At 33.5% G+C, this 22,614-nt stretch overlaps 2 protein-coding genes across 3 annotated transcripts; both read left to right on the plus strand.

The window, feature by feature from the left end:
• LOC109359321 (protein trichome birefringence-like 3) lies at positions 1,260-6,006 on the plus strand. Of its 2 annotated transcripts, XM_019603940.1 has the most exons (6): positions 1,263-1,532; positions 2,173-2,413; positions 2,665-2,836; positions 3,769-3,968; positions 4,575-4,733; positions 5,583-6,006. In XM_019603940.1, exons 1-6 carry the CDS (start codon positions 1,352-1,354, stop codon positions 5,911-5,913), a joined length of 1,284 nt encoding a protein of 427 aa, XP_019459485.1. In that variant the 5' UTR covers positions 1,263-1,351; the 3' UTR covers positions 5,914-6,006. The 2 variants fall into 2 exon arrangements, with proteins under 2 accessions (XP_019459486.1, XP_019459485.1); XM_019603941.1 differs by lacking the exon at positions 3,769-3,968 and having other exon boundaries at positions 1,260-1,532; positions 4,540-4,733.
• LOC109359599 (em-like protein GEA6) lies at positions 8,998-10,002 on the plus strand. The gene is made up of 2 exons (XM_019604301.1): positions 8,998-9,212; positions 9,557-10,002. Exons 1-2 carry the CDS (start codon positions 9,095-9,097, stop codon positions 9,733-9,735), a joined length of 297 nt encoding a protein of 98 aa, XP_019459846.1. The 5' UTR covers positions 8,998-9,094; the 3' UTR covers positions 9,736-10,002.

Raw genomic sequence — 22,614 nt, forward strand, 5'->3', positions numbered from 1 at the left:
TATAATTTCAATTGATTTTTTAATTAATATTTTTTATATTAGAATAGAAAAAATTTATGGTAGGTCTCACACATTTTTTATTATATTCTTCTTTCTATCTTCGCAACCAAAGAAATAAAAGTCTATATTTTTTTTCAATTTCTCTTTCACTGTTTCTCTCCACTCCATTAAATGTTTTCTCTCCACTTAGTTAAATGAAGGCTAAATATATCAAAGTTCCAAAGAGCCAAATTAAATTGTTAAGGCATATATTTAACCGACAGAAAAAGATAGATTGCTGAACATTAGTATATGTGTAATGAAGAAGATTAATAATACTAAGATATTAACCCTGAACAAAACTGTATAACAACTCGTCAATAATTTTTTTATAAACACCCAAATAGCAGCACCTGAGTTTTCTCCGTCACTAAGGCTGGTTCGGTGAAGTACGGATGTACACATATGGGTCGCGTGCATATATTCAACCCGTTAAAAAAGGATGTTTAATAAGAAATATTTTTTTATATAAGAATTATTTCTCATATGCTGTTGACAAACATCTATCAGCTGGTACGTACAATTATGTAATGCAATCATGTTGAATCACAATTCATGGAAGAGAGAATACATATACCCAACCGTCACCCATTCTAATATATTTTCCACTTAATGAAATCCCCTAAAGCTTAGTGATTGGATCGATGTAGTACTTCTTTAATTCAGTGTTTTAAAGGATAGTTGCAATTAGGGGTGAGCAGGACTTGGCCCTACTCGCTCACCCAGCACGGCCCGATAATGATTGGGTCTAAGGCCGGGTCTCAAAAATAGACCCAGTCAATATTTTGGATCGGGATCAAGCATGATACAACCTGTCCCGTCCCAGCTCGTTCATCATGTTTGTATTTGTTTCTACTCAAATGTGTATAGAGTAATGATGCCCTTTTAGTCGAAAGTATCATTTATTCTTTAATTTTTTCATAATATATACATGATTAATAATACATATATACATATATCATTTTATATATCAAACTACATATTCATAATAATAAATAATAGTGAGAAGTCTTTATCTAAAATAAGTATACATTATATTTAATCGGGTCTTTGGTCGGGTCGGGTAGCGCATAATGTAATTTATTCCTAAATTAATACTCTTTCAAGTCATCCCTCAGCCTCTATTGCACTTGGGAATAGTTTATTCATAATCAAAGCATGTCATGCTTTAACTTCACTCTTACTCAAATAAGCGGACTTTCCCTCTAAATACTCTCAACAAACGCCCTCATCATTCTGTCGGGCTGTCCATTAATCCATACTCTTTCTTCCCACCTGGCTACCTTTAAGCTTTTGAGACCCTACCCTTCCCATGATCCCTTCAGGAATAATGAAGCTTCCAAGAGTAAAGCTTCCTCAGCTCATCATTATCACCACAATTTGTGTTATTCTCTTCATAGTAGTGTTGTATTCAGAAAGTCTCAGTTTCCTATCTTCCAGCTCCATTTTGAAGTTCAAAACCTGTCCTAGAAAGCACAACAAATTAAAATCAAGTAAGTTAGCTTCATAAATGTTCAAGGTTTTAAATTGTGGTACAACTGTAATTACTTTTGCAATATTATGGTTTTAATAGCATAATTTCACAACCTCTTAGTGATTGTAATTGTTGACACATCAACCATATTTTCCCATAATTGTCTTCAATTGTGTGGTAAACACGACATAACTGAAATTTAAAACCGAGCAAATGCTATAGCCAGTATTTTAAATTGCAGACCGCATCACCTGATGTAGCCGCAATATTGTAATTATGGACTTACGGTGACTACTGTAATCGCATCATATCACAATTACGGTGTGATTTTGAATCACAATGATACAGTTGCATCAGGCCACAATGCAACTACCTTGGATCGCTATGCAACCATATCAGACTGCACTGCAAACACATTGGACCACATCAAACTGTATCAAATTCAAAATTATTTTTTTAATCACAAAATAATTTAAACCACAACAGTCATAATCCATTGCAACGACCGCAATCACAATAACCACAACCGTTACCATGAACGAAACCGCAATTTAAAACACTACCCACACTATATTATATCATCACATAATCATTGCCTGCTTGGTTTCTTATCAATTTGGCTCTAATCCAATCGTGTCTCATATTGTGATTTCTAACAGATGATAGAAAAGAAGAGGAGGTGCATGTCAATGCCTCATGGATTGATGATAGGTTCGATTTTGATCCAGAAGAGTGCAATGTTAGCAATGGAAAATGGGTGTTTAACCATTCAATAAAGCCTTTGTATTCAGATACAAGCTGTCCATACATTGATAGACAATATTCTTGTGTCAAGAATGGAAGGGAAGATTTTGACTACCTCCATTGGGAGTGGCAACCAGAAGATTGTACTTTGCCCCCGTCAGTCTCACATGTTTTATTCATCTTCTACTTTTATGGTTTGTTTGCGAGTTAGGTTTTGAAACAGAATGAAAGAAAATAGAATACTTCATAATCATCTCATAAAGTGCATTTCATGACAACAAATTCTTTATTTTCATTCAATTTTCCTCCAAAATTCAACTCGCAACTTACAAGCAGACCATTAGACTCATTATTGTGTAAATGTTTAACTGATCTAAGTCAAATTTTGAAATGACTATATTTTGTAGCTTTAATCCAAAGCTAGCCCTCACAAAAATTCAAGGGAAAAGAGTGCTATTTGTAGGGGATTCACTACAAAGAAACCAATGGGAATCCTTTGTCTGTTTGGTCCAAGGTATCATACCGGAAAAGAAAAAGTCTATGAAACGAGGGCGTATTCATTCAGTCTTCAAAGCCAAGGTAATCATGATAGAACATTGATTGAAGATATAATCATTGCAATAAACCAATGATAGGACTTTGTTTAAAATGAGCTTATGTCTAATCTCTTACATTATTATTAGATTGAGATTTTGATGTATGTTATATTGGGTTAAGGGTGTATATATTTTTATTTGCTCACTTTACACATAGACTATGTACCAAAAAACTTACACATAGACTCATTTGAGATTATTTTTTGTTCTATCTAAATCCAAGTATCCAAATTAAGTTGGTGGAAGAAAGGACATGAATGAATGAAATATACAGATCATCATAGAAAAGATTATTACTTACCTTTGTCCATTGCTAGAGTAAAAAGAGTTCTCCAATGTTCTTTTGCTGGTGATAGTTCTCATGTTCTATTCTTTATGTGCCATTTATTGATGGTGAGATAAAATAATACCTCATGGCTAGGAATAGAATTTGGTTCTTATATATATAGGCAAAAACCTCTTCTGCCTATTAACTTCCATCAAGTTAATGGCCATTCAGAATCAACATCCTTTTAGATTTACCCATTAGTTTTTAGTTATGTATTTACTAAGATATTTAAGTCTTGCATTTTCCCACTTGTCACATGTAATATAATTCAACATTATGGTTTAATAAACAAATAAATTAAACAAACATTTAATGTACAGTCATACTACTAAATCATTCTATATTTACATACTTTACTTATCATGATGGTTGTACATCATCCAATCGATATAGTCGAGTCTTTAATGTATCACAAGTAGTATTTTCCTTAACAGACATCTTGTATAACTCTAACAGAAGCTCTGTGGTTCTGAATCATCTAGTTGTTAAATAAATACAAGAAAGCTCCTAGAAATTCCATTAAATGGAACATTCAAGGTCTAGGATATCAAGAGACTAATGCTTTTTTATACGTGTGTTTTATATAGGAATATAATGCTACTATAGAATTCTATTGGGCCCCATTCCTTGTTGAATCCAACACTGATATCCATATCATTGGAGATCCAAAGAAGAGGATAATAAAAGTTGATGAGATCACAGAGCGTGCCAGAAACTGGACGGGAGTTGATATCCTTGTTTTCAATACCTATGTTTGGTGGATGAGTGGTCTTAGGATTAAGGCACTGTAAGTATTCTTTAAACCTATGACATGTTACCTAAAACACTATTCAACCAATCAACATTGTCTTTGTTTACAAGAAAATGTTTTATGATCACATAGCTTCACTTTCCTGACACCTTCTCAGTTTATAGAACGGAAATTCCTCATCCTATAAATCAGGAGAGAGCGGGAAAGGGGTTGAGATCCTCTCAAATATTGGATAATCCAATACTAGAATGTGAGATCCAAAATGTCTAGATGATCTAAAAAAGTTTAATTAAAAATAATTTATAATTTGTGTAGTTAAAAAAATTTAAATGTTACATGCCATTATCTCTACAACAAGTAATGAATAGGAAAGTACTCTTATTGGATGTAAATATAGGAAGTAAAAATTCTCTCCTTGTAATGGAGAAACAAATGTTACAAAAATAAAAGTAGAATAACATTTTTATGTTTTTATTTACAATAAAATAATATTTTTGTTATGGAGAAAAAAGATTTCTCTTCCCTGGTACTGAGTATCTTTCTTTCTTTCTATAAAAACTCAACTTTAATGTTATCATAATTTTCAATTATCAAGAGTTTATTACAGCATTTCATCATTAACCAAAAGGGAAAAAATTGCAGATGGGGTTCATTTGCAAATGGAGAAGAAGGTTATGAAGAATTGGATACACCAATTGCTTACAAACTAGGTTTGAGGACGTGGGCTAACTGGGTGGACTCAACTATCAATCCAAACAAAACTCGTGTCTTCTTCACAACTATGTCCCCTGCACACACAAAGTAAACTTCAAGCTTAACCTTTGAATAACAACTTTAGTTTAAAAATAAATACTCAAATATGTCACTCGTATGTTACCCCATTAATTAGTCTTAAAAAATGAAAAGTCTCAACTTCATATTCATATCAGAACCATGATTGAAAAATAAGCTTTAAGACCAAAAATTCTCTGAGTAAGAACTGCTGAATTATCACATAGAATAGATATAAATATAATGAAAAAAATCCTCAAAAAAATGTTTGTTCTTTGATTAAAATAAAGATAATCGCCGACAATTTGAAAGTATAAATATGTTTAGATTTATTTATTTTAACTTCCAACCCTTTTAAAAAAATATTTAGTTCCATTGCGAGGTTTAAATATTAAGTTATGAATCATAGTTCTAATACGTTAAAATTTGTCGCACTTCATGTTTCATACGCTGTCAACACATTAACGTTGATTAAGTAAAAACAATAGTAATAATGAAAATTTAAAATTTGTAATTAACATATAATGTTTTATTGGCATGGAACAACATATGAAATAAGATATAGGACAAAAGATCCCTATTTAATTAGATTAGCCTAACACAAATTAATAAAATAAATTACTCAAAATTTTGAATTGAAAAATGTTAATTTGACTGTCATTTAAAACTTTGAAGTATCATGTTGAGATTTTCCATTGTCAAAGGCTAACATGGAAGTACAGTTTTTCTGGGTAACAAATTTGGTATCTAATCTTCATTTTATGTCATCTAGTGTTCTTTGAAGCAATGTTTGAAAAAACCAAAAATTTAGTGAACACTAGCACTAAAACTAAAACACCAAGGATTCTAATAATAATCCAAATGTTTCATTGTTTTCAGAAGTGCAGACTGGGGCAACATTGATGGTGTCAAATGTTTCAATGAGACAAAGCCTGTAAGGAAAAAGAATCATTGGGGAAGTGGTTCTAATAAGGGTATGATGAGTGTTGTGGCAAAAGTGGTGAAGACAATGAAAGTTCCAGTATCTATCATTAATATAACACAGATATCAGAATATAGAATTGATGCTCATTCCTCAGTTTACACTGAAACTGGTGGAAAAATGTTATCTAAGGAGGAAAGGGCTAACCCACAAAATGCAGATTGTATACATTGGTGTTTGCCTGGAGTTCCAGATAATTGGAATCAAATATTTTTGGCAATGTTATAACAAATATAAGTGAACGAAGATGTTCATTTTTTTTTACCTTGTAACATTAAGATGTGTGAGATGTAAAGGATGGTGTCTAATAAGGTTACATTACAGTTTGTTCATTCTTTTCTTTTTTTCTAGCTTAAAATCTCCTGAAATCAGAAATTAGATTTTTGAAAATAAAAGATCAACGTGTTTCACAGCCCATGTTTTGCCTAGCTGAAAATTCAATTTATACTAAAATCTATTTGGTATTTTTTCTAACTTAAAACCTCATTTTTCTAAAATTTTATAAAAAAGGATTAACGCATTTAAACAAATATTCATCAATAAAACATAAGTAAATTCTCACCTATTTATATTTTCCATAAATGTCAATTTCTATTTGAGTTTGAATACTACTACTTGATAGTCTCAATACTTGTTGAACGTTAACATTGTCAAAACCAAACTTTTAAGACATAATTAAAATATCAACAGAGATTTTCATATATAATGTATGTAATTATTACGATTAAAGTTTAGTAATTTTTTTTTCATATATAATGCATTTAACTATATCTTTGATTAGTTTAGACTATCTAAGATTATTTCTTGGAATTGAGATGATTTTATCTTATCTATTATAATTTGTTTCCATAAGTAATTAGGAATTTAATATTATTATAAATATGGTTAGTATTATATGTTTTGTATAACAATATAATCATATCATCATTTATAATGATAAAAATATAGTTTACTATCTGAAATTTTTTCTCAAACTAAACCTTAACCCTCTAATTTCTATCTGTTTAAAATTATATTTTATCACAACTTTTATCTATATGGACTTCTCCATAAATTTATTGGGGCAGGGTAGCATGCAATATCAGGTTTATGATATAGTTCAAGTGAACAACTTTCCCTTACAACTCTTTTTAAAAAGAATTACATAAGTGTAACATTTTGTATGCCGTGTACAGCCCTCTTCAATTGATAATTACATTTAAATATTTATTAAACATTTTCTCACCCATCAAAATAAATTAGAATCATCTACACCAAAGTATATCATAAACTATGAATTAAGGAGAATGAAAATGGAGGTTGCTTACTGAGAATGAGAGAGCCTTTGATATAGAGTGCAAAGGTCCAAGTAGGGATTAGTCTCCGCTGATCTTCTAGAGGATAAGACTTTAATCCCTTCAATAAAAAGTTCCTTATGGTACAGGAACCTAGTGAGTTAGTCGTTAAGGGTATGAACACAATGATTTGGTTCTGGAATAGTGCAGTGAGGAAAGTTGGTGATAGGCTAATACCAAATTTTGGAAAGGACAATTGATTAGGGAACGATACTCTTTTGAACAAGTATAGTAGAATTTATAATCTTAGTATGTGTTGGGATGCTCTTATAAGGAATATGGGAAGATGATTAGAGGGGAAATGGGAGTAAACCTTTCCTTGGAGAAGACAACCTTTTGTTTGAGAATATGAGTTAATCGACAATTTTAGACAAGATCTTTAACATTGTGTAATCTAGGAAAATACCTCATCAATCCCTATGACAAAACCAATAATTATTCGGTCAAATTTATTTATAAGCTTCTTGTTAGACAGACACAACAATAGAAGCACATTCACTTGTCTATCAATCTTCTATGGAATGAAAAACATCTTTAAAGGTCACTGCTTTGACGTTTGAAGATCGGTTGCCTATTATGAATGTCTTGGTTAGAAGGGGAATTACTCATCAGCTGGATAGAGGAATTTTGTGCAGACTTTATAGTGAACAATCAAAATCTTCTCAACATCTCTTTTCATCTTGCAAATTCACTTATTTTGTTTGATAACTTATTTACAACTAGCTTGACTTTAGTATTATTATGCCTTTAGAACTTGGAAGCCATTTTACTATTCACGTGGGTATATCAATTTATAGAAAGTGAAAAATTTTGGACTATCATGTTAACAATAATGTGGTATTTATGGCTAGTAAAAGTCATCTTCAACTCAATGAGAACTTCTGTGTGTCAAATTGTAGACATGGTGACTGTGGAATCTTGGCCATGGATTAATAGGAAAAGGAGCAAGCATGCAATGTCTTATTCTAATTGAGTATCTAATTCATGTGAATGTCTTATGAATTTGACTTGAATATTTTTGTAATTTTATTCATCATATGTCCATTGTAACAATCTTCTACATTTAATATGAACAGAAATCATTTATCCTCGAGAGTGTCTCATTTACTGTTCAGGTCAATCAAATATTTCTACATTAATAAAAGAAAGATTTTAAAAACAAAAAAAAATATTTTGATTGGTCTGGAATAGTGAGTGACACATCTTTGAAGATAGATGATTTCTATCTCTTTATTACACATCTAATAGTATTACTTTTGTTGATAAAAAACATCTCCTAAACTATGTCACGCATCAATAATGAAAATATGTTATATCAATTAAAAAGTTAAACAATAATTATTTCTTTTAAATTTATTTTAATATTATTGGTGCGAGACATATATCATTTTCAATCAAAATATGTGACGCTGATTGAAAAAATATGGATAGGAGATGTTTTCTCCAAAGTTTCTGCCATTTTATGTGCATGTGATTAGAAAAACAATGTATTAAATATATAATTAGCGTGGCATACGAAGGAATCAAAGTCTATATAATATGGAATGTTATTGTTAATACTCAGTTTATGTAAATTTTGGTAGTTAATTAAGATAAGATGTTCGTTTCCCATAAAGCTAAGTAGCTAACTAGAACAGATAACGAAATTTTTTTGTTTTCATGACGAATTAGACGCAACACAAAACTGGTTCGGTTCACCATAGCACCCTAAAGTTAGTGATACAAATGTTCGAGACAACAGGAAACATGATATAGGGCTTGCATGTGTCATTTTCAGAGTTCCAGCACCTGCGTGTCTTCTTTCTCCTTTTGCCGCGTCTGTGTTGCACGTGTCCATGCATAGCTGCAATCACTGTTCCAAACTAACCTGTTGTCATCTTCTGGTTTTTCCTCTATTTGTTGTGGATTACAACACATTAATTTACATTGAACATTTGAACCCATTGTCCTCTCTCTATATAAAGCTTCAAACATTCTTGATTCGTACAAAACGTTCAGCATAGATCAAGCTAACTAGCAGTAGTAGTTATCAACAATCAGATATTTCATATCTATCCAAACTAGAAAGTGAAGCCATGGCATCTGCTCAGCAAAACAAGCAAGAACTTGATGAGAAGGCTAAACAAGGAGAGACTGTTGTTCCTGGTGGCACGGGTGGCAAGAGCTTTGAGGCTCAGAAAAACCTAGCTGAAGGTTATCGTTCTCTCTATCTCATTTTCTCTTATGTCTCCTTTTTGGTTGATTTTAACCCATTAAATTCATGTTTGGTCTCCATAATAACTAGTGAGATGTGATGCATCTTTTGGAAGCAATATAGAAGACTTTCTCTTGATACAGATATTTTTGTATTTGGGCTTTGTATAGTAACTTCTCTTTCGAATAAAGGACTACTTTGTCGTGTGAAATGCAAACCTGGTAGTAGCCTGGTCGTGTGAAATGCAAACCTGGTCGGATTCAGTCAATAATATATTATAATTAATTGTTGTAAGTCATTTCCAACACTTATTGACTTAATATTTTGGTGATTTGTGTTGAAGGAAGGAGTAGAGGAGGACAGACAAGGAAGGAACAGCTGGGGTCAGAAGGGTATCAGCAGATGGGACGCAAAGGTGGCCTGTCTACTACGGACATGTCTGGAGGAGAGCGTGCTGAAGAAGAAGGCATTGACATTGATGAGTCCAAGTTCAGGACTAGGAACATGGACCAGAACAAGTGATCATGTACCCTTGTTGTGACTCTGTTGGTTGCTGTGTTTGAATGCTAGCTGTGATGTGTGTCTTTAGTTTCATGTGTAGTGTGTCCTAGGAAGTAAGAAAGAATAATAGATCATTAGATCCTAACTAGGTAGAAAGTATGTGTCGTGTATGTTTTCGTTTTGTTTAATAAATTAGCTAGCATATGTAAAGTAGATCGATCTCATGTTTAGTGTTTTATGTTTGTGACTTTGTGATCTTATGGAAATGACCAAGTGTTTCTGTCTACCTTGAAACTGACCTATATTTCCCTGCTACAACTAAAGGTGGTATTCCTCGTTGGAGAAGAATTGAAAAAGAAGAGATAGAATGAATGCTTCTGGTTTTTCTTATTGGAAAATGATCAAGCCTTGACTTACTATATATGGCAAGTTTCATAACTAATTCAACTAACAAAACTTTCCTAAAACAGAAACTTAATAAACTACTTTTCCTAACTTTGAATTACACTCTTTTAACATCCTCCCTTAATCCAAAGTTAGACAAGACATAGAATGTATCAAAGCATCACAAAAAACAGCTATTACAAAATTATATGTGCTCTAATACTTCAAACTTCTTCACTAAGCTTTTAAGCTTTATCACCAAGCCTTCACATTCATCTTGTCTCTCAATGCTCTAAATTGTGCCGTCTTGAGTGGCTTAGTTAGTATATCAGCTATCTGCAAATCTGTTACACAGTGTTGAAGCTTGATTCTTCCTTTTGCAACTTGATCTTTTAGATAATGGAACTTTGTTTCAATATGTTTGGACCTGCCATGAAACACTGGATTCTTGGCGAGGTTGATGGCAGATTGGTTATCTACCTTTAATTCCACTGCCTCACCATTACTCAAGCTTAGTTCCTTCATCAATGCTTGAATCCACACACCTTGACAAGCTCCATTGCAGGCTGCTATATACTCTGCTTCACATGTTGATAGTGCCACTACATCTTGCTTCTTAGATGACCAAGAGATAGGTGCTTTACCTAAGAAGAAGATATAACCCATTGTGCTCCTTCGATCCACTTGATCCCCACACCAGTCAGAATCTATGTAGGCCTCTAGATGCATAGCATTCTGCATTGTCTCAGATTTCTTGTAAGGAAACAGAACACCATGATCAAGAGTTCCCTTCAAGTATCTGAGAATTCTCTTTGCTGCAATTAGATGAGAGTGCCTAGGTGAGCTCATGTGCCTGCTTACCAAACCTACACCAAAGGAAATTTCAGACATGCTGTGACACAAGAACCTCAAACACCCAACCAATTGCCTGAAGATTGTGTAATCAACCTTTGCTTCTTCATCACAAGCACCCAGCTTCAGATTTGCTTCAACTGGTGTATCTGCAGAGTTACATTTGAGGAGATTGAATCTCTTCAGAACTTCCAATATGTACTTCTTCTGGTGCATAAAAATGCCATTATTGTGGTTCACAAACTCGATGCCTAAGAAATATGCTAGTCTGCCAAGATCAGACATTTCAAACTCATTGCTTAGGCTTTTCTTTACTGCTGCAATCTCAGCTTTGTTGCTTCCAGTGATGAGCAAATCATCTACATAAAGACATATGATTATCATATCATTATCATCACATTTCTTTATGTAGACACCATACTCAACAGAACACTTGATGAAGCCAATTTTAGTTAGGAAGGCATCAATCCTTTTGTTCCAAGCTCTAGGTGCTTGTTTCAAACCATATAGAGCTTTCTTGAGCTTGAATACTTTGTTTGAATTTCTGTTTTCTTTGAGTTCAAAACCAGGAGGTTGAGTAATGTAGACTTCCTCTTCTAATGGTCCATTTAGGAAGGCAGACTTGACATCAAGTTGCCATAGATCCCATCCTTTCCAACTTGCCAAGGCTATGACTAGCCTCACAGTTTCTAGTCTTGCCACTGGTGCAAAGACTTCAGAGTAGTCCAATCCTTCCTTCTGCATAAATCCCCTCACAACTAGCCTGGCTTTGTGTCTTGAAATGGATCCATTTGGATTGAGCTTTACCTTATATACCCATCTAACAGAAATAGGAGTCTTGTTTTCTGGAAGATCTACTAATTCCAAGTGTCATTCCTCTCAATTGATGCTAATTCTTCCCTCATGGCCTGCATCCAAGTTTCATCTTCTAATGCTTCTTCAAAACCAATTGGATCTGCATCAGCAAGTAGTGCTAAATGAATTATTTCTCCTTCACTATCAAACTCAGAGTCCTGAAAAAGTTCAAAATCATTCAGTCTTGTTGGTCTGGTTCTGCTTCTTCTTGGTCTCTGACTTGATTCTCTTTGAGATTGGCTTGATACCTCCTCAGTTATTAGTTCCTCTGCACTAGTTAACTCATGTGTAGCTTGTTCTGATTCCAAATCAACTCTAGTTACTGATTGATCATTAGTAGTTTCTGATTTCCATGCCATATGCTCCTCAAATAACACATCTTTACTGAATTCTACCTTCTTTGTTCTAGGATTATACAGCTTGTATGCACCAGTAGAGCTGTATCCTAGGAAGATCATGGTTTCTCTCTTATCATCCAACTTTCTCCTTCTCTGATCTGGTATATGCTTGTGACACAGGCAGCCAAAAACTCTGAGATGTTAAACTGATGGTTTCTGTCCTGACCACACTTCTTCAGGTACTTGTGATCCAAGCTTCTTTGTTGGGCACAAGTTTAGTACATAGGCAGCAGTCATAACTGCTTCACCCCAGAAATGATGAGGCAATTTCTTCTTCTTCAACATACTTCTAACCATGTTGAGAATGGTTCTGTTTCTTCTCTCAACAACTCCATTATGCTGTGGTGTATAGGGAGCTGTAACTTCATGTAGAATTCCATGAGTTGAGCAGAAATTCTCCATCTCATTTGAACAGAACTCACCACCTCCATCTGTTCTAAACACCTTGATATGCTTCCCTGATTGTTTTTCTGCCATGACCTTGAAGACTTTAAACACTCCAAAGACTTCTCCCTTGGTTTTGAGCAAGTACACCCACATCTTCCTACTATACTCATCAACAAAGGATACAAAGTATCTATTTCCTCCCATTGATATAGTATCAATTGGACCACACACATCTGCATATATTACATCTAAAACAGCTTTTGATCTAGATGCACTATAGGTACTGAAAGAGGATCTAGGTTGCTTACTTGACAAGCAATTTTCACAGATTTCTGAAGGCAATTTGATATGAGTTAAACCAGATACCATGCTCTTGGAATTTAGCAGACTCAAATCCTTGAAATTCAAGTGACCAAATCTCTGATGCCACAACCAGGAACTATCTCTTTCCACCTCAGTAGCTAAGCAATGTGAGTTTAAGGCATTTACCTTGATTTGAAAGGTTCTATTTCTAGTGAGAGGAACCTTCAAGATCAATTTGTGATAAATGTCATAAACTACAAGATGACCATTGCTCATATGCAAAGTGAATCCTTTCTCCAATAGCTGACTCATGCTAATGAGGTTGCTCTTCAAACCAGGGACATACAGGACCCCAGTAATCACTGCATCTTTTCCATCTTCCTTCTTGACCCTTACATCACCAATTCCTTCTGTAGAGATGTGTCTATCATCAGCAAACCTGACACCACTTTTCTTGCTTTCATCAAGATTGATCAACCAATCCTTGTGACCAGTCATATGGTTAGAGCACCCTGAGTCAATGTACCATATTTCAGAGTAGTTGTCACCTTCTTTTGCCAACATCATCAAGGAGACAGGTTCTTCATCTGATTCCTGATTTTCTCTAACCAAATTAGCCTCATTACTTGGTGCCTTACATTCAGAAGAGAAGTGACCAATCTTGTTGCAATTGAAGCACCTCAAAGACTTCCTATCAACCCTTCTCTTGCCTCCTCTCCAATTTTGTGAACCTCTTCTTATGGATATTTCTGATTGCTCACCCCCTTCTAAGCTCAAGGTTTGTTTTCCTGAGCCAATAGGAGCACCTCTGAATCTTCCTCTTCCTCGAGTTCCTCTTTTGTAAAAACCTCCTTTCTTCCACGTTTGTGCTTGAAGCACTTGATCTTGTGCTCTTTCACCATACCTCTCCACCATTCTCTGCTCATGTGCTTCTAAATACCCCTGCAACTCTTCCACCTTCAAGATTGCTAAGTTCTTTGATTCTTCTATAGCCACAACAATATGATCAAATCTTGGTGCTAGAGTGCGAAGAATTTTCTCCACAATTGTTTGATCTGTGATTGTCTCACCAGAGGCTTTCATTTGATTAGTGATGACAATCACTCTATTGAAGAAATCTGCTACCTTCTCATTCACTTCCATTTGCATCAATTCGTATTGACGCCTTAAGGTTTGCAATCTGACCTTCTTCAACTGATCTGCACCTTTATTGCTGGCTTCAAGGATCTGCCATGCTTCTCTTGCTGTCTTTGCTGAAGCTATCTTCTCAAAATGTGCATTGTCAACACATTGATGCAAGAAAAACATAGCCTTGTTGTCCTTTTTCTGATTCTCTCTATGCACCGCCCTCAGAGCATCTGTAGCACCTTCTGCAAGTGCAGGGTACCCTTCTTCAACCACCTCACGCACTTCTTGGTATGCAAAGATTACCTTCATTTGGATGCTCCACTTGTGCCAATTTTTGCCTTCGAGGATGGGGAGGTTTGCGGGGAAGCTTCCATTAGTTGGTCCCATGATGAAGCTAGCTCTTGATACCAATTTTGTTGGAGAAGAATTGAAAAAGAAGAGATAAAATGAATGCTTCTGGTTTTTCTTATTGGAAAATGATCAAGCCTTGACTTACTATATATGGCAAGTTTCATAACTAATTCAACTAACAAAACTTTCCTAAAACAGAAACTTAACAAACTACTTTTCCTAACTTTGAATTACACTCTTTTAACATTCCTTACATACAAAGATATGTTCTCTCTGATTCTATCTCAAGTTTAAAGTATTTAATTGAAATGTAATTTTCATTAGCATGAGATAGCCTATATGACATGTTTTAGCACAATATATCTCTATTATTTCTCACGAACTTTCTAACAATATTTTTATGAATCAAATATTTGAGATTTCTCTTAGTAAGAGATCTGGGAATCCTATGACAGATTACACTACTCAACCAACTCATTTTTGGTCATGTAGTATGCAATGACAATATTTAAGATTGTGGTAATGTGGGAAATTTTCTTGTAGCCCATTTTTCTACCATGCGTGGTATCAGGAAAATTTAACCTGCCAATACTCATCAACCTCTCGCATTATTCAAATCATATATTCATATGCACATAAATTTCTTTTGGTTATGCACAAAAATTGAACGTACTAACTTGTCTAGACCAGAATATTCAATTCCGCTTTTTTGGAAGACATCTAAAAGATCAGAGATTCGTAACCTGGAGAAGTGTAATAAAATATAAAGTATAGGTTACTTTTTATGAACTTTACTTTGGGCGACCAAAAGGATATCAGGGTATGATCACCAAGGAGCGACATTATTCCAAAAATTTGAAATCAACACTGAAATTTTATTTAGAGGGTGAATGTTATTTTTAAGATTAGATTCTATTAATTTCTCTATCAAATTAAATTAAATATTTATAACTATAAAGTTCACGTGCTAGCTTGAAGTAGTAAAGGAAATAATAAATTTTCGCATGAACAAATTTGAACCATCAAGGCATTCTCCTTATTTTTATATACCATTCTTCGGAAATTAAAGTAAAAAATAAAATAAGTAACAGTTGTCAAAAGTCAAAACATGAGCAAAATAACAGTGTTGTCTTATTTATTATTTAATCTGGATCACAAGTTAAACGGCCCATCTTAGGCAAGTGTTTGATATTTAACTAAGAATATTTTTGAAAAGGATTTGTGCCTCTCATTAGTTAGAGGACACAATGGCTCTTTACAAAAAGACATGTTTGCAAATAAAAAAAAGTTATAGCTTATTTACTTGGTAAGTTGTGGCTTAGTCCTTCAATCTAAAAACTTGCAAGTTATTGGTGACTTTATTTTATAGCATATATTCAATCATCTAAAATTTTAATAATACATCAAAAAATTAATTAAAATTTAATCATAATTGATAGCATCAAAAAAACAAAAACACATTTGTCTTTAAATGTGGTGTGTTGGTTACGTTTTCATTTTTTTATTATAATTAAGAAGCGAGAATGAGGAGAATAACATGGAGACATTTCATACTTTATGTTTGGAGACAATTATATTTATATATTTTAGTAATATTGTTTATAACTAAATTTTAATTAAAATTAAATATGTAATATATTGTCATATTTAATTGGTTGTCTGATACTCAATCTTTCTAGAGAATGATAGAGTGGACTTGGAGAGGATTGATGGACAACTACAAGAGGAATAGAAGACACACAAAGCGGACAAGGTAACCATGCAGACACTTTTAGGGGAACCTATGCTTGTTTGGGGTGAAGGATGTGGAGAATTTCCAAGAAGTGGGGAAGAGTTGTGGTTGTTGTTTTTTATCAACAAATAAATTGATTCAATTAAAATAGTAGTAGAATTACAAGGAGTCTTACAGCTATGATTAGTAAAGGAAGTTGTAAAAATCGTACCGTAATGATTGGTTCAACTGAAAAACTAGCAAATTGAACCCTTTACCGGTACAATCCATCTATATTGGTCATGTAATAAAATTGGTGGAAACCGATCAAAATCAGTTGTTTCAGTGAAAACCGATTAACTGGGTGGTTTAGTGTTCTTTTTAAAAAAAAAATGAGTGTTGGGATTAAACTTCAAGAGATCCTTATTCACGATCAGGGTATCATATTAAAAAAACTACAAAAAATACTTGTATTTGTTTTTTCAATGTTGTTAAAGACGCAAGGGTTTGGAAGAGAGTCTCATGGATGATAAGTGAAACTGTGAAAAATAGAAGAAGAAAAATAGGAGAATTGGAGAGGGCGGAAGGAGATGGAAGAGTGATGAACGATGGTAATTGAGAGAAATGTAAAATGATGGGTTAGAGTGGAGATTCTAAAGGAGAGGTGAAAGGATGGTGCGTGAGGTAAATATTCTCTCTCTTTTATAATATGTATAGTCCACATATTTTATTATTTTTTATAATATGTATAGTCCTCCATCTCTCTTTTGTAATATGTATAGTCCTAGTGTTTTATTTTATTTCTATAATATGTATAGTCCTAATATTTTATTTTATTTTATTTTTATAATATATATAGTCCCTCATCTCTCTTCTATAATTGTAACTTACTATTATGTACACTAAAAATTTGGAAGTAGGAGAGAATGTTAAAATAAATTATATTTACATCACCAACAAAGCATTAGTCTAGTGATGTAGGGCACTACTAGATCCCTATAAAGACCAAATGTCAATGACTTGATTCCTATGAGTGACACTTGTTGGGAGGGACAATCATGCATCCCAAAAGAGATTAGTTCCTTACCTTAAGTGAGGGATATCCTTCGTAGTACAAAAAAATCATTTTCCACTTCAGAGAGAGTTGAAAAAGCACTATCTCTTTTAAAGGCATTTTTTAGACAATAATTTTGTTTTTTCCTCTTTCCGGATGACAAATATTTATCAGAACATGGAATGTGAATGAAACCCATGTTTGAATTGAAATTGAGATTTTTAATGTTAATCATAATTATCAATATTACTAGATTATTAATATAGATTTTAAATTACAGTATCTACGTTAAAACTTTGTAGTTTAGATTTATATAATATATATATGTATAAAAATATAAGTATGTTCCTCCGATTTAACTACTAATCAATTTAATTAGTGAATCACAATTTGAACCATTATATCAACTGTATCGATATCATGACTGATATGGTATTAATAACATTGCATTTTACTACAAAATGTTTGACAACAACGACAAAAAGTTTGGATTTGTCAGGTAGAATTGACATATGGTTTTGAGCCTCATTTATCATTCACATGTTGTTAAGTGTGAAAATTGCCTTATATAATATGGACAAATCCTATGATATCAATTTTTATATCATTCCAAATACACCATATGAGAAGATGATAGATGTGGAAGAAGAAGATAAATGTGAACATAATCATTAAAGATATACATGTTCAAAACAACATAAATATGATAACATAAAATAAATCTAAATACAATCTTTGAAGATAATCACACAATCACACTAAAATTAGGATTAATAAGAGACCATGAGGGCACAAAACCCTAGATTTGAGATGACAACCAACTTTCTACAACCTTGCTTAGAAGAAGAATGTCAACCAAACTGAAGGTTGTGGTTTTCATGGGAATGAGAAGCTAAACTCTTTTGTCTAAGATTAGATGTAACTATTTAAACTCGATGTATCCAACATGACTTTATGATTTAATACTATTTCATTATTTTTCATATCTACTCTTGTTTCTAATGCTTGTTTGGCTTGATAAACCATGTATGATTTAAGTTTTGAATATGTGTAATAAAAGTTTCATGTTTAAACTAGACCTAGAGTATTTCATTAAATAACATGTTAATTCTAGGAATGTAGTTAATTAAACTAGCCATGATAACACTCAATTTATTATGATTCATCCATTTGTAAAGAGAATGGCAATTGGTTATTTAATCATTGATCTATTTATGCAAGGAATTAGTGAATGGATAAGAAATGGTGGTGAGAAATTCAAAGAAATTGTCGTCTTTACTATGTCATTATATATTGGACAATGGATGTTGAATAGTGAAGTATGATCTCAGGTTCTTCATTGTCAATTTAAATTCGTCAACTTTTACTCTTGTTTTATTTTTACTTTCATTAATTAAATTTTTCAACCAAAACATTTATTCTCTCAATTTAAGTAAGTATGTTAAATAATTTAATATCAACAAAACATCATGGATATAATAATCTTTATACTTCTTTTGATAATTCATTTGGTTAAAATAACAATTGATTTGTCTATTAACAAAATGGCACCATTCTTGGGGACATGTTTCTAGACACTTATTTTTAGCTAATTTTAATTTTTGGGTATATTTATTTTATTTAATGTTTTCCTCTTAACTTTCTAATATGGACGTATCGTGTTTTTTAGTCTTCTTCTAGCAAGAAGAAAGAATCAACTAACTAAGCAGAAAAGACAAGGAGAAAGTGCATCTTTTTCTTATTTCATCTTCATCTCCTATAAGAAGAATCCCAAAACAAAAATTAGACTCCAATAAATTAGAGAGGGTAAATTGAAGATTGAACAGTGGTCAATATGAGGTACAAGTAACCATTCCTTTTAAATCACAATAAAAAAACCAAAGATCCTAGACATGGGGAGACAAAAAAAGAAGGGATGAAAAAGGTGAAAAAGAAGTGGTAGAAAAGGTCGATAACGCGTAAGACATAGTATTAAGCTCTCTTAAATTCATTGGAACTTTGACATTCGAAAAACCATGTTCTTTGTAGATTAGTATACAAGGGTTATAATCAATAAGAAAGAATTGATTATGCCCCCGTTGCAAGGTTAGAGGCTATAAGAAAGCTTATAGCTTTCGCTTCGATTATGAATTTCAATCTTTACAAAATGGATGTAAAGAGTGCATTCTTGATTGGATATATTCAAGAAGAAGTCTATGTTGATCAATCCTCCAGTTTTGAAGAATTAAATATCTGAATCATGTCTTTAAATTGAAAAATGTCTATGGGTTGAAACAAGCCCCAAGAGCTCGGTATGATAGATGTAGCTCTTTTCTCTTAGAAAAAAGTGTTTGTAAGGGGCAAAGTTGACATTATTCTCTTTAAATCAAAATCTGAAAAATATATCTTGTTACTTCAAATTTATATAGATGACATAATCTTTGGTGCAACTTACAATGTCTTGTGTTGGGAATTTTCTTATCTTATGAAGGGTGAGTTTGAAATGTCAATAATGAGCGAATTGACAATATTCCTTGGGCTGCAAATCAAGAAAATGAAGAATGAGATCTTTGTTCCTCAATCAAAATTTTGCAAGGAGCTTCTCAAAAAGTTTGAGATGGATAAATCTGAAGAAGCTTCAACTCCTATGGCATCATCTTCTTATCTAGACAAGGATGAGAAGGGTAAGGCTGTAGACGTAACAAAATATCGAGGTATGATTGACTCTTTATTGTATCTAATTTCTAGCCGTCCTGATATTGTGTTTAGCGTTTGTATGTGTGCTAGATATCAAGCTTCTCCTAAAGAATCACATTTTTTTGCAATCAACCACATCATGAAATATTTGAAAGGACCCGTAAATATGGACTTTAGTATCCCAGGGATGCCTCACTCGTTTTAACAGGTTACTATGACTCTAATATTTTCAGCTCCAAATTGGATTGAAAGAGTACTAGTGGAACACGCCACCTATTTGGCAGCTCACTAGTTTCATAGCATAGTAAAAAGCAAGTTTGTGTTGTTTTGTCAACTATCAAAGTGGAGTACATTGTCTCGGGCATATGTTGCACTCAAATCCTCTAGATGAAGCAACAACTATTCGACTATGGTCTAAAACTTGATAAAATTCCTATCAAATGTGATAAAACACGTGCCATAAACCTATCAAAGAATCTCATTTTGCATTCTAAAACAAAGCACATAGAAATAAGGCATCATTTCCTTAGGGATCATGTGCATAAAGGTGATTGTGTTATTGAATTTGTGGAAACTTCAAAACAATTGGCTGATATATTCACCAAGCCCCTTCCCAGAGATTCATTCTTTGTCTTGTGCAAAGAACTTATTATAGTTGATGAATCAAATCTACGTTAGCTTGTTTTAGGTTCTTAATAACTTTCTTTTGTGATTTTGCAATATGCTTTATAACTTCTTACTTGAATGCATGTTCTTTGTGCTTAAATGTCTTCTTGTTGTTTTGATTGTGTAGTTGTGTAACTCTGAGTATTTAGGATAAGTTATCTCTAATAATGTTTTACCAAAAATCCGAATGAATTCAAATTGTACTCAAATCTGGAAAATGTTTGCATTTAATCGATTTATTCGAAAATTTTATCGGTTACCTAGGCTTAAATTATTTGTTAAATAATCGGTTGTATGTTGCTTTAATCAATTAAACTGTGTAAATTTTTTATATCAATAATCGATTAAATCTGTCGTTAATCGATTAACGACAGAGATAGAAACATATCAGATTTAAGTATTATTCCTAGTTCACTTTCAGTCTAAACCATAAAACCCTACATTTTGTGTTCTTTCTTATATCTTCATCGTGTTAACATTCTAAATCAAAATTAGAGCATACAATAGCATTACCCATTATTCCTCCCCTCTCCAAACCTCCAATTTCATTTCAAATCACACACATTATGGTTCCCCAAATTATAAACCCTAATTCCTTTCTCAATTCAATTTGGTTAATCGGTTATTACCTCAAGCAATTGGAAAAATGAGTGAAGGTAGAGGAAAACAAATTAAACTACTGCAAAGCGTACTCAGAACTTTGAGGTTGGCGGATCTTCATCCGTACAGAGTGGTAGAAGCACCTTACAGACTGACCCTTATTATGATTCTTCCCTTCAAGCTGCTCAGTTAGCAAAGTTCATCGGTCAGAAGTTAACCTACATACGATATGCGGATATGGCTTGGATGGTGGAGCAGGAATTTGAGTTTCCCCACAACCGGGAAATGCAAGATATCAACACCTTTTTAGAGTTGAAAGGTAACATCTATCCATCCTTAGTGCGTGAATTTTATGAGAATTTTCAGTATAAGGAAGTGAAGTATGTTAGTGTGACTAATGGAAAACTTTTTACACTGTCTGAGGCATTGTTTTTGTATGTCAGAGGATTATCGAGTGATGGATCTCCATTAGGGGATTGTGATAATGAGTTATAGAACTGATATGATACAGTAGAAATGTATAAGTCATGCCTTCAAGGTTCTCATTACTTCAAGGAAGGAGAACTAACAAAAGTTGGATCGCTAACTATAGAGAACCAACTTCTCCACTCCCTTATTGCATACATCCTAGTTCTCCGTAACATTAACCATGTGCAACCCATTGTTAATGATTTGAAGCTGGTGTTTGCAATTAGGGAAGGCATAATGGTAAATTTTCCTTTAGAGATCCTAAAACTCATGTAAGGCATCGCTGCTTCATCTTCTCGATTGCTAGCATATGGAATTTTTATCTCTCGCATCATAGACCATTGGATCCATAAGATGAGCATCTACAAATATGCTGATGGTTGGATGTATTAGGAGGATCATAACACCACCGTAGACTTGGGGCTGTCTCATGAGGAGGAAGGTGTAGATCACCCTGAGTAGAACACTAGACAAGACAAGTTTGAGGTTCCTGCACCTAGAGGACCTACATTTGGTTTAGCTCACTTGGATGCATTGGAGAAATGCATGAATGAGTGTATGCAAGGTATGGAAGATATGATCATGACTAAGCTTCACATACATGAGTTGGACAACATGACTCAATTTGAGGTTCTGAAGATTATGTTCTTTGCTTTTCCCGGATTCTAGCAATCACCACCACCTTCTGATGCTTAGACTAACTTAGGGCTTCTTAGAGAGTCTTAATTAGTTTAATTGTTAGGTGTATGTATTGCTGTGATTTGTTGTATTTTTTTATGACTCATTGTCGTGATGGACAAGGGATTTGTTGAGGCAATTCCCACATTTACCGTGATGGACCAAGGATTTGTTGAGGCAATTCTCGCATTTGCCGTGATGGACCAGCGATTTGTTGAGGCAATTCCCGCATTTGTCGTGATGGACCAGGGATTTATTGAGGCAATTCCCGCATTTGCCGTGATGGACCAGGGATTTGTTGAGGCAATTCCCGCATTTGCCATGATGGACTAGTGATTTGTTGAGGCAATTCCCGTATTTGTCGTGATGGACCAAGGATTTGTTGAGGC

The sequence above is a fragment of the Lupinus angustifolius genome, chromosome LG11 (genome assembly GCF_001865875.1).
Source record: "Lupinus angustifolius cultivar Tanjil chromosome LG11, LupAngTanjil_v1.0, whole genome shotgun sequence".
In the NCBI taxonomy this organism is placed as follows: Eukaryota; Viridiplantae; Streptophyta; class Magnoliopsida; order Fabales; family Fabaceae; genus Lupinus; species Lupinus angustifolius.

Coding starts and splice junctions, on each gene's coding strand:
- LOC109359321 (XM_019603940.1), top strand. CDS start 1,352: ATGATCCCTTCAGGAATAATGAAGCTTCCAAGAGTAAAGCTTCCTCAG. Junction 2,414..2,664: donor GAAGATTGTACTTTGCCCCC/GTCAGTCTCACA, acceptor TATATTTTGTAG/CTTTAATCCAAAGCTAGCCC. Junction 2,837..3,768: donor ATTCAGTCTTCAAAGCCAAG/GTAATCATGATA, acceptor TGTTTTATATAG/GAATATAATGCTACTATAGA.
- LOC109359599 (XM_019604301.1), top strand. CDS start 9,095: ATGGCATCTGCTCAGCAAAACAAGCAAGAACTTGATGAGAAGGCTAAA. Junction 9,213..9,556: donor TCAGAAAAACCTAGCTGAAG/GTTATCGTTCTC, acceptor TTTGTGTTGAAG/GAAGGAGTAGAGGAGGACAG.